Here is an 11,847-nt window from a genome sequence, read left to right as displayed (position 1 = left end):
AGAGCATATAATGAAAGTCACGTGCATGACTATACGATTTTTTGCGAGTAACCAACCTCAGCGCTCGTATAGTTAATCGTCAAGTTTTACATGTATTCGTATAGTAATCGTATTGGACTTTACGAATACGAATAACGATTAATCGCAAATCGTATACACCCCTAACGGAGATCAAGCAACCCTTTTTCTTTTTTTTTATTTAAAAGTTCTAATCGAGCTTATTTCCACTGTGCTCTACCAATCAATATCGCATATTTCAATAAAGGGGTAAGGTGGCCGTCCGGCCTAGAATGCGGTACATGGTCCTGCAACCCACATCTCCTTTTTATTCAGGACGTAACGACGCTCACCACTTCATCCCACTGTGATTTCGTCGAACGCTGAACCGTCAGTTCTACGTAATAGATCTAAGAAAATAATATGTGGCCCGTACAATGCGCCAAATATAAGCATTTCCTGTGCCCCTGAGAGTCTGAAAATCACCAAAAACCTGTATGCGGGGCCTGGGCCGCTGCACCGTCAATCTCTTTCAACCTGGATATTATTCACGCCGGTCCCATTCACGCCGGTCCGTAGAACGTGTCAACGTATCGGATCTGGTCAGCTCTTTCTTCAGCCTTGTGGATGTTTTGTTTTTACTGAGGTCAACCCTGAACCGCAAATCAACGTCCCTCCAAGTAAGCAATATTCTCAAGAACGGTCGAGACGATGGTCGCGGTGACCGTGGAGGCTGGCAGCGTTACTGTCTGAGCGGAGGGGGTACGAGTTATTGTCACAGTAGTTGGGGATCCAAACATGGTCAGAGTGACCAAGTCAGTAGCTAGGTCTGTGACTGTAACACTAGACGTTAATATTGAGATCTCAGCGGTCGTGATGTCCAAAGAATAGATCGTTGAGAAGTTGTGACCGTAAGGGTAGCAGGAGATCTTAGTACGGTGACTCGGTCCATGATTGTGTAAGCCCCTCAATTAATTTAGTTTTGTCTATGGTAATGTCGACCGTTGTTGGCGAATTGATTGTGACAGTCGAGGTGATGGTGGAGGTCGGCAGAGTTATCGTCACAGTAGTTGGGGATAGAAGCTTGGTGAGTGTGAGCGACTCTGTAACTAAATCTGTGACTGTAATAGTAGCTGCTGGAGACGTTGGTACGGTCGCTAGGTCAGTGATTGTGGTAAGCGCTTCCAAAAATTTAGTTTTGTCGACGGTATATGATTGTTATTGAGGAGTCGATGGTGAGGGTTGTGGTAACAGGAACCTTTTCTGTGCGAGTAGATGTAACAGTGGCAGTATGATGTATATGCTGCAGCTTGTTAATTTGCGCCCATTGGACCTGCGCTGATTCACGCCACTGTCCAGTAAAGTAACAGTCGCACCTTGGTCACGTCATGAGTGACAGTTGTAGTAATTGTTTTAGTTTGCCTGGGACAATTCTGCACTCTGAAGGGCAGGTGCGGCCATGGAAGAGCCTCAGCATTAGGAATCGATGCGGCGAAGTTTAGAAAGGCAATGAGAAACACCAAGAAGGTATTGCATAAGAGAGACATGGTGACAAGTAGAGATAGTTCTCAATGCAGGTATCTACTGGAGTTAGAATGTTTAGCAAAATTGGCGAGAAAATCCCCAGAGTGAGTTTAAGTAGCACTGGCATACGCTAGGCGGGGCCGTTGTGTAAAAGTCATTCAGATGCAGCTGTCAATTTGACATCGAAGAACGCAATCAGACAGTGGCAGTAATGAGCGGCTGATCGCTGCCAAACGCTAAGTGAAATCAAGCTTCCCACGCCAAGTCATTAGCCAGGCATAATAACGAATATCTCTTGAACATTGTGCCATGCACTTATTACTCTCCCACATTTGTGCACTTGTATCACCTTATAGCTAAACCCAGCCTCGTTTGATGAGATCGCAAATGTCAATTTTGAGAACACTATGTCGTCACCAAACGCTCACCTATTATATTCCCAACCAAATGGATCTGTAACTCAACTTGATGCAGATACAGGAATATTGATAATGTCTAAAATGACCGTACCGAAGTAATTCCGCAGTCAATCAAGTGAAGCAGATGATCTGGCACATGTGAAATTACTCTATAGTCGTGGATAATTGGCTTGAGTAGCAAAATGTAATGCGCTTGACAGGGAACGGTTGGTGGTTTCTGGACCACATTCGATCTAGTTTTTCATACAGATAAAAGAAGCTATGGTGCCACTCCGGCGAGTTTGGACCCAAAGACGTAACCCAAATCTTGTCATCCACTTGCTCCACGGTTGCGTCCTCCATAAAAGATCACTATTTCTGATCCCCTTCCGGGAAGATTTTTATTCTCGAAGAATATCTCCCTCCTCGTCGAGATTCGGAAGACAAAGTAATATCATTCACGAAGACTTGGCCGTCCTCATCAGAAACTAGTCTGGTCGGCCGATCTTCGACTTAATAACCGGTCTCATTTGTGCTAGTATCTGATAACCAAATAGAAGTTTCTGGGCGCAATCAGTAAGTTGCAGCGTGTTTGTTGAAGTTTCGCGCGAACCTATACACTGTATAAAGTTAAACGTCAAATGTTTTTTGCGAATTCGCTCAGCCGATAATAGTGAAGCAGTGCGGGGAAAGTTGCAGCACGCGTGGTGCTGGGGCCAGAACGCGGTTGCGCTTGCTTCAGCAAACTGTTTCTGTCTCATCTGGCGCGTACGGTTTTATCTCGGCGGTCTAGGAGTTACTTTATCCCGTAAACGCGGTTTTTGTGACATTTTGAGCAATAGTCTCACGCGCATAGTAATTTGCCCTACAATGACCCCAAATGCGTGTGTCAGCTGACTTAATTGGGGGAAATCAAGATCTTCGTGCAGCTGTTTGTCGGCAACAAGCCATCGACAATTTATATGCCTGGAATTAGACTATTTCTTGTACTGTTTGCGAACAACATACGGCATTTGCTCCTGTGTCAGTTCGACTCCATTTAGCAAGTTAATAAACGACGCATACCATCAAGCGAAAGATCCTATCTGAACTAATATTTGACAATGAACCGCAATGTTGCCGGCGTCAACACGCGCTTCTGTCGTTCTGGGCGCTTGTGGGGCGCAGAAACATCTAATCCTCTTTACCCCGCAGTTCAACTTAAAGTTCCGTCGACAACACTAAACAAGGGTCGGGGTTATTGCCTGACAGGCCCGTCGATCATGCGGCGCATCATTCTACCCCTCAACCCTTGTATGGTGGCGAATGCAGTAATTCTCGTGTGCGCTACTTGGAGTAGGCAGTAGGCAGTCCATTTTCGTGAGAAACATTGAATTTACTTCACTCAGCAGTTGTTGGTGATAATAGGGACAATGGACTGTATCGGGCAGGCGTCGGGCCTCGGGAATATTTCGGACACATCTCCTATAAAGCAGCTGTGGCTGGTGGCCACTTCCCCGCGGGGAGACTGGCAGGTGGACCCTAGACTGTGGCACTCCGCAAACGCGGCTGCGCTAATGCTCAGCTCCCCAGTAGCAGAATCCACTTGATGATCTTCGCCCTCCCCAGAGCATGACATCGAGACGTACATATATATGGGCTATATCTCACGGATTTCTGTCCTCCATTCCAGCTAACTTCCACAGTTCGCAAAGCATCACTCGAGCACAATGGAAAAGCACATTTCGACCCCTGCCAGCGCTGATGCTGGGCTACCTCCCTTGGAGCCTAATATTACGTATGGTTTCAATCAGGACTTGTACAGCAATCAATTGACCGAAACTGCCAAAACTGCTGCTGAGGTAGAACAGCACTTACCTCCACTTCAAGCCATCAAGGCTTATCCCAAGGCCATCTTCTGGTCCCTGGTCGTTTCCATGTGCGTTATTATGGAAGGTTATGACACCAGTCTTATCGGTAACTTCTTTGCCTACCCGAGTTTCGCCAGAAAGTATGGTACTTATTTTCCCGGTATCGGCTATCAGTTGACTGCGGCGTGGCAAGCCGGATTCTCCAACGCCACTGGCGTCGGTAGCTTCTTTGGTGTGCTCGCGAATGGCTATTTGGTCTCTTACTTTGGACATAAGCGAGTTTTAATCGGTGCGCTCTTTGCGATGACTGGCTTTATCTTTATCATGTTTTTCGCACCAAACATCGAGACGTTGACTGTTGGTGGCTTCTTGTGCGGTCTTCCATGGGGTGTGTTTGCATCCGCTGCTCCTGCCTATGCGTCCGAAGTGCTTCCTCTTTCCCTTCGCGTCTACTTCACCAGTTACACAAACATGTGCTTCATAATTGGTCAGCTAATTGCTTCTGGCGTGCTTGAAGGTTTGGTTCATTTGGATTCCCAGTGGGCATACCGGATACCATACGGATTGCAATGGGTCTGGCCCTGCTTCTTGATTCCGCTTATGTTTTTTGCTCCTGAATCTCCCTGGCACTTGGTTCGCCAAGGTAAACTTGAGGAGGCGGAACGAAATCTCAGAAGGCTTCAGAGCAAGCACGCAAATATCGACCCCAAGTTGACGCTGGCTACAATCGTCCACACAAACAAGCTTGAACAGGAGCTTTCGGTCGGAAGCTCCTACTGGGATTGCTTCAAAGGTTTTGAACTACGACGAACCGAAATCGCGTGCATGGTCTTTTGCGGACAAATTACATCTGGCATTTGCTTCGCTTATAACTCAACCTATTTTTTCAAACAAGTCGGTCTCACTACCTCGCAAACTTACAAGCTGAACGTCGGCGGCACCGCGCTTGCTCTCGTTGGAACTTTCGTTAACTGGTTCTTGATCGCACCTTACTTTGGCCGTCGTACAGCTTACGTCTGGGGTATGGGTGTCATGACGGTGATTCTTTTCATCATCGGCATCCTCAATGTCTGGACTTCCAACAATCATGTTGGCATGTCCCAGGCAATTCTCACTCTCGTCTGGACATTCGTCTTCCAGCTCTCTGCCGGGCAGCTCGGATGGGCACTTCCAGCCGAAATCGGATCAACCAGATTGCGTCAGAAGACTGTCTGCTTGGCTCGTAACACTTACTACCTTGTTAGCCTCGGACTGGGGACTCTCGAGCCTTACTTCATAAACCCGACAAAGTGGAATCTCAAAGGATACACCGGTTTCGTCTGGGGTGGTACTGCCTTGTTGACATTTATCTGGGCCTATTTCCGTCTCCCCGAGACTAAAGGACGACCATTCAACGAGATCGACATTCTCTTCGCCAAAGGTGTACCCGCCAGAAAATTCGCAACATACAAGGTCGATGCGTACGACATGCTACAGAACGCAGAATTGGCCGCGCATGCTGGCCACCACCATCGTGACCATAATGGCGAAAAGACGGAGCAAGTCTTTGTTGAATCTGTCAATCGTCCGAGCGCTTGATTTAGAGATAATGTTGGGTTGATCGAGTTAGTCATGTATCACAGATGATTGTTGAAAGTGCTCATTCTCTGTTCATTTCCTTCCCGCGAAATACAGTCAGATATAGTTCCTCATAGGAAATGGAGTGTAATTGATTCGTTATTCCTCTGCAGTCACCGCCACAAGTGATACGGCACATCCACGTTCTAGTTCCGATGATATTAAATATATATATATAAACAAAAGATACAAACCTGCCTAATCATCGCGATGCTGCATTGCCCTCACCGAAGATTCCGCCAACAACATGTCCTTTCTGATTATCACACAATGTGAGCTGTCATCGCGGGCTCAAAGTCTTTCCTTACGCGATCCATCAATCTCAGAGAGCCAGAACGAGAATCGGTCCACACGAGGTCGGAAGCTTGGCGATGTTACTGGATCACTGTCGTTAGTGAATTAAGGGTTTAGAGAACTGATTTGCATCTTGTAACTCCCAATCATCCAAATTCGACAATTTGATTTGAGCCCTATGAAGAATCGCCGTCAAATCTCCGCAGACAATAATGTGTGAAGAACTGCAGAGCACTTAATGGCGCGGCTAAGTCTAGGGCTTCTAAGCGACGTCCCGAATAAACGAAGATTAGTTAGAATGAACTTGCGTTTCCAATCGTGGCCAAAGCTGCAACGTGGCGTCCTGCCTCGCTGCATTCTCTTCTAGGAGCCAACATACGATCAAAGCCTACAGTTTCCGGATGGGGCTAGTGCCACGTGGGAAGGGGCAGCCTGATGGTGCGCGGACCCTGGCTCGATAAGGATTAGATTCAGTACTGTGTGCGCTTGCGTTTGCGCTTACGGGTTATTTTGCCCCGCACGAGATTCAGTTGCCTCCACAACAGTATTTCACGAATTATTTCTATATAAATGCAATCATTACCATTGTCGAATCTCAATTAGTCGTTGTCCAGAATTAAAATGGTGGCTTCGACTACGTGTTCCCAGTACACAATGGACGTCTGTTTTGTGCCTGAGCTGGCGCAGACTGTTTTTGCCCCGCTTGAAACATTCGCCGTGTTTGCAATTGCAAATCGACCAGATGCCCAGATCGAAGTCTCGACATCCGATGGCGATTCCGCTACTTTCAATCTCATCAAAGTACCATCCATCGGCGGTGGTTACTACACGTTCATGACGTCGATCAAGATGTCTGGCAAGCCAGTCACATTGAAATACTCATATTTTATCAATGGCGAGAAAGTCGATCTCGACGGCTACGCGACTATCGTTCCGAAAAGCGGACACGGCAACGATGAGGAATTCAGTACCGTTGTTGAACTCAAGGAACAGCAAGGAGCTCTTTCCGTGAAAATTCCTTGGTTGAATGTTGACGACTGGCAAGGATGGGCGTGGGTGCGGCCCAGGTGTGTGCGAGAGATTCGCTGCTCTCTCTTATGGTGTCAAGTCGCTAATTGAATTCAGAGCTACTTGGATCGAGCCGCGCTGGGTTTCATTGCGTAATTTTGGCCGTTTTGGTGCACACTTTTTAATGCTTCAGCCGCTGAATCACTCTATTGACCCGGCGTCGACGTTTTCCGTGTTTCCTTGCTCCTCAGCTGAGGCTACGGTGCATCTTACCGGTCCACGTGACGGCGAGGAGCCAGGAATCTATGCCCGTGTTAGACGGACTAAAGCTGATGCAGTTGCTAAGATATACGTTGTCGGCAAATTATCAACAAGCGCTGATATCTTCGAATCGGTGAATGGTGCCATCAACTTGGCGAAGGAATATTTGGGAACATCCGATGTCGCCTACTATGACCCCCCTGCTCTTGACCGCGGGCTTATTTCCCCGTTTAACCAGTTGGGCTTTTGTACATGGTCCAGTATTGGTGAACATATTCGCCCCACAGGCGAAAAGTTAAGGGCGCTTGTCAAGTCACTCAAATCCAGCGAGATTCCTGTCGGCTCCTTTATTATTGACGACGGCTGGCAGGATACTCGTCACGGCTACAATGGACCTGGAGAAAAAATGCGCGGCTTGTGGAGTTTCGATGTGTGGGATGGTATGAATGTTTCATTCAAAGAGACAGTATCGATTATCAAAGAAGGATTGGATACTGTTGAAAATGTTGGTGTGTGGATGGCGTAAGCAAAAGATTTTTTACGAATTACAAGTGGAAGTTTGTGTCCACTGACATTTTTAGATTGCATGCATATTGGAACTCAATTGCCTCCGAGTCACCTCTGGTTGCAAAGTACAAAATGCGTCCCTTTAAACTGGGAGTCGATTGTGTCCCAGGAATCAAGAGCGATGGGTTTGACGATATTCAGACTTTGAGTGAGTTGGATGAAAAGGACCACATATGGTGGCTCCCTCCGAAGGAGCTAGCTTATCAATTTTGGAAAGATTATTTTACTTTTTGTGCGGATGCTGGTATTACTTTTGCTAAGATAGACGATCAGTCATTCTCGTCCTTTCTGGCCGGAGTCGACGGAGCCGAGGAAGCCTTCGCGTTATGGAATGGGATGAATAAAGCTGCAGATGAGGTTTTTGGAGTAGGACGGGTTATTCATTGCATGGCCCATTACGAGCGCACGTTTAATGGTGATATCGGCATGGGCTTGGCGACCAATGGCATGAGAGTCGTCTTTAGAAATACCGACGATTTCGGACTTCCACGCCCTAATGTCCACAGAGATCATATTCATTATAACCTGATGAATTGCATCGTTACGTCTCGAATGAGTCTCATTCCCGATGCAGATATGTTTATGTCATGTGCCCAGTGGGCGGAATATCATGCTGTGCTTCGGGCGTTCTTTCCTGGACCGGTACTCTTATCCGACAAAGCAGAGGAACATGATTTGAAAGTTATTCATAAGCTTATTGCAAAAACAACAAGCGGTCACTATGAGCTAGTGAAATCGCATAATCCCGCAGAACCGCTGTCGTCCCGCATTTGGGAGCCATCTCTTGACTCTGGTATCGGCCCTTCAATTAAGGCTGGATCATATTTCCCTGCTTCGAATTCATCTTCGCTTGTCATGTGGAGCTCTCGTGATGGTGCAGAGTCTCCATCTACAGATATCCTGCTTTCTTCAGACGTTGTTGATCTACTTGGCCGGCATATCTTGGAAGGTGCCAAGTATGCTCTTTGGTTCTCTGAGATGCAGAAGTTGGTAACTTTTGAGAACGCATCGGGCCTGAACGCTGCAATTCCACTTGCAGAAATTACGTTGCAACCTGAAAGCCACGAAATTATCACTGCCGCTCCGTTTTATAAAGTGGGAGACATCAATGTAGCCTCTCTCGGTTTACTTGGCAAATATGCTGGTCTGGCTGCCATTGCAGACACAAAGGTCTGCGATACAGCGTTGGATCTATCAATATTATTTGAAGGCCAGCTAGGATTCATTGTTACCGACTCTAGTCGTCTCAGTATTTCAATTAACGGTGAGCCAGGGACTTTCACCTCAACCGACTTGAGCTCATCAGCTACATTGGTTACCGTGGAGTTGAAGTATTCGGACGAGTTAAACAGCTCTGATTATTGGACAGTGAAAGTATCATGTCCTTGATTAAATGATCATCTACGTCAATTTGATGGATGTAATTTAGAAACTAAGCGAGATATTGTTGTTCCGCTCAGAGTTTAGGAAGTCTTTGGTGTTATTTATGAGTATAATAGTTGAGGGAAATATAGAGAGGATGGTCAAGTGAGCACTTCACATTAAATATGGACTTGAAAATATGAACCCGCTAATAAGCTCTCCACTTCTGAGAGTAACTCTTGAGTCTTCTACTTCCTCGAGATTGAAATTGAATATAGACGAGTCGGAACGATCAACCGCTCTAGTCTAGCGCACACGCGCAATTAAAACCGTCCTTGAAGCGGATCTAGCCTACGGTGCCCGAAGCTAACAGTAAAGTTATATGATGTGGTGTACCTGACAATATTATGCATATTTTCGGGTTATTCTTATTCGATATAATTATCGAATACAAGCACAGCCTACATAGCACGAATAAAAGAGTACGAACCGCGAGTAAGTATTCGTGCACAGTCCTAGCAGTGACCAATGGTGGGCCCAAGGTTTGTGACCTTCTCTTGCAACGCAATCGCACTCGAAATAGTCTACTACTCTGTCCCAGTGAAAAGGCGAGGAGCGTACGTTAAAAATTCATTTATCCTCCGCCTTCCCCGGTATGATTCTGTGTCGTAAGCACCCCTTCAAAGCTATTCAATGCTGTCTCACTGATGGCAGCATTGATATCTTGTACGAGAACGTCTCCATCAAGAGAAAGTGGAATCCAAGACTTGCGAAATGAACGTCGTGGTGTATGCCGCGGATCATAACATCATTTATATGAAGATCCATATCCAAATCCAGGCTAACTGCCCTATCTGCAGCTCTGAGCCATTCTAGACAGTCCTATGAGTGTAAGTCATGACTGAATTACACAAGTTTCCAAGCATGTCATGAGAACCCGGATTACGTACAATAGATTACGTACAATACTGTCAAGCTGGCTAAAGCCTTGAGTTCTGGATGATATCTGTATACATGAATAATGCAAGATGTCAGTCCTGCAAACCAACGGTGCCCCTTGTATTCATTATCCCGTAGTCACAGGCCCCTTATGGAATAGTAATCTTAAACATCATGTCTGGCTGCTTATGAAATATATTTCTCTAATCCCGCAGAGGGATGTGACAGCCATCGTGGCGTTGAATAAGGTTTACAGCCAACTCGCCCGCATAGCACATACTTCAGAAAGTGTGCTTATGGAAGGGTTGGTCTCATCTGGCTATGAAGCAAGAGGTTTGCCGAGTTAAAGTGTACGAATAAATAATACATAGTAATCCCCAGATATAAATTTCTATTGGCTGCTGAATTTATCGATCAAGCGCTATCGTTCTTGAAATATGACCAAGTTTCCGAAGCCGGCTGTCCCGACGCCGATCGGTTACGGCTTACAGATTACACGATTTCCATTCAATATTCATATGCCATATCATGTCTTATAAATGCCAATGTCGAATCTAATGTCCTGTATCCTATGTCCTAGAGCCTTGCCAGATGGCGGGAACCTATTACAGCAAGATCTAGTAGAGACTCTATATCCAACAAAGATTCTTGCTCCCACATTGACTGCGACTCCCTCCCGCGTCTTAACTCTGCTGAAGAGTGCGTCGCTCTTTCGTCACAAGTCTAATGGAAGCCATTATTTCAACACATATATACTATTATCTATCTACTGAATATAAAATTCATGTACAGAACAAGTCCTACAAAGCGCGATGTCACAAGTTGGGAGTTTTGAGATCGTCGGCCGCGATACAGGCTCTACGTCATTGCTCGGGGGCTTATGCATATTGTATTTCAGCTTAAGTTACACGTTTTACATATTTAGTGTCGGTTTAGATGGTTAGTGAGTCACGGCCAGCACTCTTAAAAGGAGGGGTTTGTCCGCTTTGTAAGAAGCCTTGTATTCTGCAATTAATAAGAATATCCCTACGTCCAAAAGAGTCCTAGTCCTGTCCAGCACTGGTTTAAGCTACCCCAGCTCTAATTCAGGCTATCGCAGTAGCCGAGTCCAAGTCAGTTATAGTCATTATTTTCAACATGAATCATCTTTTGCAACTATGGCAACGAAATATACCATATTTGTGTATTATTCTAATAAACCTTTCAAATCTAATATTGACCCTGAACCCTAATAAAACTACAGATAAGCGGCATAACTTTGCTCCAGCCAAACACTCAATTATAGAACCCAAATTAGGGGTAATTGTTAGCCCGCTTAAGCTCTCCTGCAATTGTACCTTCTGTGGTAGATACGTCGTAGTCCCAGTGATACTTTCCTTTAGCGCATGATCCAAAATCAACAACTACTTTTTCGCCACCTAGTTCCTTAAACTTTTCAAAATCTAATTTTTCACTTCCAGAGAAATGATATCCAGTCTTCTCAAACTTGACAAAAGCAACATTTTCATTTTCTGCTTCCCTATTATGATAGAGATACAGCAATGCATCGCCTTTTAACCCGTCTTTGAGCGCGACTTTAATTGACTTGAAATCACTGAACCCTAGGTCGCTCAATGAATAAAAGGGCATGTGATTTTTGTTGCCCTTCTCTTCCAGCCAGAATATAATTTCCTGAGGATCATATTTAGGGTGGCCCTTAAACAGGCAGAGTGTCGGGGGGAATTTTTTCGCTGTCGTCGTGTATGCCAACGCCAATACAAGAAAAAGAACTCGAAATATATACAACATTCCTAGCTTTGCATTAGTAATAATTTAATTTTCAATCCTCTCATAGATTTCTCACTCACTTCAAGGATATTATTGCCAATTCCAATTTCGGTCCTGAGGGGGAGCACGACTAACTTTACTCTGGTGAGTTCGTTCGTCGCATTCAATAGTTGCCGACTGGAGTTCCATTTATATACTTTTGTGCCTGCTGCCTGCTGCCTGCTGCACAGGTTCCTTGGAAATGGATTCAACTACCATATGGT

General features: G+C 45.6%; 4 protein-coding genes across 4 annotated transcripts; 2 read left to right on the top strand and 2 right to left on the bottom strand.

Moving 5' to 3' along the window:
* Nucleotides 1-1,189: 1,189 nt before the first annotated feature.
* V1508DRAFT_435453 (uncharacterized protein) lies at nucleotides 1,190-1,544 on the bottom strand (the record flags this gene model as incomplete). The annotated part of the gene is made up of 2 exons (XM_066942067.1): nucleotides 1,190-1,348; nucleotides 1,374-1,544. The coding sequence occupies 2 exons, from the start codon at nucleotides 1,542-1,544 to the stop codon at nucleotides 1,190-1,192; spliced, it is 330 nt and encodes a 109-aa protein (XP_066792744.1).
* Nucleotides 1,545-3,617: 2,073 nt separating this feature from the next.
* V1508DRAFT_426841 (uncharacterized protein) lies at nucleotides 3,618-5,567 on the top strand. Its single transcript, XM_066941616.1, has one exon. The coding sequence runs from the start codon at nucleotides 3,629-3,631 to the stop codon at nucleotides 5,345-5,347; it is 1,719 nt and encodes a 572-aa protein (XP_066792743.1). The 5' UTR covers nucleotides 3,618-3,628; the 3' UTR covers nucleotides 5,348-5,567.
* A 264-nt stretch (nucleotides 5,568-5,831) lies between these two features.
* Nucleotides 5,832-8,905, top strand: V1508DRAFT_443832 (glycoside hydrolase superfamily; the record flags this gene model as incomplete). Its single annotated transcript, XM_066942390.1, has 3 exons — nucleotides 5,832-6,749; nucleotides 6,808-7,471; nucleotides 7,531-8,905. Exons 1-3 carry the CDS (start codon nucleotides 6,302-6,304, stop codon nucleotides 8,903-8,905), a joined length of 2,487 nt encoding a protein of 828 aa, XP_066792742.1. The 5' UTR covers nucleotides 5,832-6,301.
* Nucleotides 8,906-10,944: 2,039 nt separating this feature from the next.
* V1508DRAFT_426833 (uncharacterized protein) lies at nucleotides 10,945-11,741 on the bottom strand. Its single transcript, XM_066941615.1, has one exon. The coding sequence runs from the start codon at nucleotides 11,603-11,605 to the stop codon at nucleotides 11,111-11,113; it is 495 nt and encodes a 164-aa protein (XP_066792741.1). The 5' UTR covers nucleotides 11,606-11,741; the 3' UTR covers nucleotides 10,945-11,110.
* Nucleotides 11,742-11,847: the final 106 nt, after the last annotated feature.

This window comes from Lipomyces doorenjongii, assembly GCF_038497915.1.
Source record: "Lipomyces doorenjongii strain NRRL Y-27504 unplaced genomic scaffold V1508scaffold_105, whole genome shotgun sequence".
NCBI lineage: Eukaryota > Fungi > Ascomycota > Lipomycetes > Lipomycetales > Lipomycetaceae > Lipomyces > Lipomyces doorenjongii.
Note: the sequence above shows the minus strand (reverse complement) of the source record. Positions and strands in the feature narration are given on the sequence as shown.

Excerpts from the sequence above, each read along its gene's own strand:
- V1508DRAFT_426841 (XM_066941616.1), top strand. The coding sequence starts at position 3,629 with ATGGAAAAGCACATTTCGACCCCTGCCAGCGCTGATGCTGGGCTACCT.
- V1508DRAFT_426833 (XM_066941615.1), bottom strand. The coding sequence starts at position 11,605 with ATGTTGTATATATTTCGAGTTCTTTTTCTTGTATTGGCGTTGGCATAC.